Source organism: Echinops telfairi, unplaced genomic scaffold (assembly GCF_000313985.2).
Source record: "Echinops telfairi isolate 266 unplaced genomic scaffold, ASM31398v2 ScPeMD7_7475;HRSCAF=8513, whole genome shotgun sequence".
NCBI classification, from domain to species: domain Eukaryota; kingdom Metazoa; phylum Chordata; class Mammalia; order Afrosoricida; family Tenrecidae; genus Echinops; species Echinops telfairi.
The window spans coordinates 7,468,481-7,472,248 of record NW_022111379.1 but is presented as its reverse complement, the minus strand read 5'-3'; the positions used below and the strand labels follow the sequence as shown (position 1 = coordinate 7,472,248).

The 3,768-nt window shown below is 49.7% G+C and overlaps 1 protein-coding gene across 1 annotated transcript in view; it reads left to right on the top strand.

Annotated features, from left to right (window-relative positions):
• The first annotated feature begins 6 nt into the window (after positions 1–6).
• Positions 7–3,768, top strand: part of PKM (pyruvate kinase M1/2) — a 15,111-nt gene continuing 11,349 nt past the window's right edge. The window contains exons 1-2 of the mRNA XM_045285722.1: positions 7–136; positions 842–933. Coding sequence (XP_045141657.1) covers positions 46–136; positions 842–933 — 183 coding nt within the window. The 5' untranslated portion in view covers positions 7–45. The remainder of the gene's footprint in view (positions 137–841; positions 934–3,768) is intronic.

Here is a 3,768-nt window from a genome sequence, read left to right as displayed (position 1 = left end):
GAAGAGGGATCTGCCTTCATCCAGACCCAGCAGCTGCACGCAGCCATGGCTGACACCTTCCTGGAGCACATGTGCCGCCTGGACATCGACTCAGCCCCCATCACTGCCCGGAACACTGGCATCATCTGCACCATCGGTGAGCAGGCTATGCCCCCAGCACGCAAGGGCTTCATGGGACAGTGACTGTCCCTTTCCTGAAAAGTCTGAAGAGACCCAGGGGCGGCTGCACGGATCACTATGGGCGATAGGAAGTTGTGATAGAGAGTGATTATGTTCTGTCTTTGTGCCCTGATAAACGTTTGAGGATCACTGTAGTGGCTCTTATTTGGAACATCTGAGAGATCCAGGAATGTTCAATCTCTCTGTACATCCACGCTCCATGGTCAGGGCATCAGGCTGGACTTCGGAGAGAGCAAACCTAATACCCAGCCCAAAGCCATCAAGCCAATTCCATCACAGAGACCCCCCCCCCAGGACGGTGGAAATGCTCCATCTGGTTCCTGAGGCTGAACCCCACATGAGTGGCCCACCTCATCTTTCTCGCGTGGGGCGGCTGGTGGGTTTGAACCGCCTACTCTGCAGTTAGCAGCCCAATACTAAGCCTACTTTTTTATCTACTTTCCTAATTTGACGATAACCTGAGATTTTAAAGGAAATCTAGAAAGTGGATGAACACAGTAAACATTTAAGCAATTTGAAAGACTTTTTAAAGCCATTTTAGGTTGGAAACATTAGGGGAGAAAAAGAAAGAAAGAAAAAAAAAGTAAATTATTTATATTTTCCCTGCTCAGAATAGTTGGTCTTTGTGACTTTATTAAACCTTACTTTCTTTGTAAAATAGGCCCAGCTTCCCGGTCCGTGGAAATGCTGAAGGAGATGATCAAGTCTGGAATGAATGTGGCTCGCATGAACTTCTCTCATGGAACCCACGAGGTGAGCTGCGGCTGGGCAGGTGGGCCGGTGGGGAGGGTGCTGTTCATGTAACCACAGTTAGTGGGCAAGTATGAATCCTGGTATACTGCCCGGTGTGGAAATTTGCTTCCCTGGCCCATCTCCCCTCTCCTCTGCCCTCCCCGCAGCCTCCTCACTCCCCTCTGCTTCACCACAGAAGACTGATTTTTGCTTTGTGGCTGGTTATGTTTTTCCCACAGCTGTGACTAGCATTAGTCTTCACAAAGGAAGGATGCTCATGGAATTCCTCTGGGCCTTCGTGTTTGACAGCCCTGCTCCAGGGATTCTGCACTGCAGTGTTGACCCCAGGGGTCATCCCACAGCCTGCTTCTGACCCAAGATAGCTGCGCAGGCCAGAAGGGTTCCCACTAATGTGTGTAAGGGCTGTGTCCAGTGCCCTGGTGGATTTGTTGTTGCTGAGTGTGTTTCAATTCCGTGCCCTCTGTGACAGTAGAGCTTCCTCACTGGACTTTCTTGGGTGTATTCTTTACAGGAACAGAGCAGTGGCTGGTGGGTTTCATCACCAACCTTGCGGGTTGAGTCGCCAGGACTCTAGGTCAATCTCTGGTATATGATACAGACCCTACTGGTCAGCACTGTGTGTTCAGCCCGTCTGCTCCAGGGGCTCTGGCACATTGGAAGGGAGCCAACAGCACCCTTCCCCACACGTGTGAGAATGCATTTGGGGCAGGGCTGTTCGGGAATTGTTTTGACCTGCAGACCAAGTCTTCCCCAGTTCCCGGTGGCGGTAATGGCGAGGGCCACTGGGATGGGGTTGCTCTATGACATTTGGAGGCTGATGTTAAATTCAGACTAAATATAATGTCTCGGGAAATCCAAGAGGCCAGTTCCTCCTGTTGGGAAACTTGACACTCTTTATGGTTTCCCTAACCTGTGTTCCATAAATAGTCTGGCAGGCAGCTGGCCCCAAATGTCATGGCGACCTGACCAAATTCAGAGGGACACTGCTTAGCAGGCCCTTTGGGCAGGTCTCAACCTGCCCCCCTTGACAGCCTTCTCTTTCCCAGAGGCAGGGGTCACCAGTAATTACTGCAAATCCCAAAGAGAGAGCTCTAGATGGCAGGTGTTCTTGGAGTGCCCCGGGTTCCTGCAGGCTACGGAAAGAGCAGAGACATTGCACAAGAAGCTTTAGGGGCCCTTGAATGCAGCGAAACAACCCTGCCCAGCCCTAAATTGGTGGGGCGGGGCACCTGCTTGAGGGGGTAGTTGGGTTTTTTAACTGCAAGGAGCCTTGGGGAAGAGATAACCTGTGCTTTTAATTCTCAGTTAAGAACTCTGTGTTTTGTTACTTTTCCTTAAGAAAAAAGGAAACAATGAGATTCCTCTTGTGGGTTTACTTTGAGCTTATAGACCAGAGTGAAGGTGTCCCTGGGAAGCTCCTTTGAAAAGGTTCTAATGTTGTGTAAGAAAACAATGGCAAACGGGTCCCGGCCAAGGGCCAGGGCTCTCCTTTCACGGCTTGTCGACTGGGATGGATGGAGGCGTGGGTGCTTCTCCAGTGCGCAGCTGGTCCACATGTTCTTGGCAGCAGAGCCTGGACATCGCTCCTTCTCTGTCACTGACTGAGGGACAGCCACTCTCTGGATCTGGTCTTCTGACAATGTTGACACAGGCTCTACCCTCCACTCGGGCAGGTGCACGTGGGCAAGATGTGTTCCGGAACACGGAAATCCCATAGTACCTCCTTGGCTGAGGTAGTGACAAGCAGGCATTTGTATTTTCAGTTTAGGAGGCCAGAAGTCGGGTTTCAGGGCCCAGCTCCTGGGGATGCTGACTCTGTGGACTCTTAGGGCAGGTCCTTGTCTCTCTGGACTTCTGCTCCTTGTGGCCCAGGGGCTCTCATCCCATTTTTGCTTCTGTCACTTGCTTGTTTAGTCTCTGTCTCAGAAGAGATTGACTTAACACACTCACACTAACTTTGTTTCACTAACAGAAATGGCAACAGTGACTTTCGGATCTCTGCCCCTCCACCCTGAGCCCCAGGCTTGAGTCAGTGTAATGGCTGGGTTCTGTTTCCTCCTGACAGAACAGATCTGTTCTTTGTTACATTGCTCTACAGCCCAGACACATGTACACGCCTTTCCAACTTGTTCTTTGAGCCAGTATGTCCTGATACTAAGCCTTAAAGGTTAGTGTATCCAGTCTCGCTTAGGAAGGAGATATAAAAAACAAATAAGTAACATTGTAACAGCTCAGATCCAGACGTTTATTCATTAGATAGATGACCTATGGCTATGTAGATGTTGCTTCTAGGAAATAAAGCCCCTTGTAATACCAAACCACAACCAGAAACTCAATAATAGGACGAGGTAGAACTGCCCCCGTGAGTTTCTGCTACTGTTATTTATGGGAGTAGAAAAACCAAAACATGCTGCCATTGAATCAGCACTGACTTACAGCAATACCCTGGGTTTCTGAGACTGTTTACCTGAGTAGACAGCCCGGTCTTAGTCCTGAGGAACTGCTGGTGGTTTTGAACTGCCAACCATGCAGATCGCAGCCCGATGCTTAACCACTACATCACCAGGGCTGCTCTTATGAGAATAGAAAGGCCCTGTCTTTCTCCTGAGGAGTGGCTGGTGGTTTTGAATTGCTGACCTTACAATTAGCAACTGAACATGTAACCACTGTGCCACCAGGGAGCCTATGTGATACGTGAGAATTCTGAAATAACAGTGCTGTGCTTGATGTTCTAAATGCCACCCAAAAGTAGAGTGCTCTTCATGAAACCTTTCATGAGACAGAATGGCAGCAGGTAAGGAAACCAGTACCATTCATTTATATGGGGGATTCTGG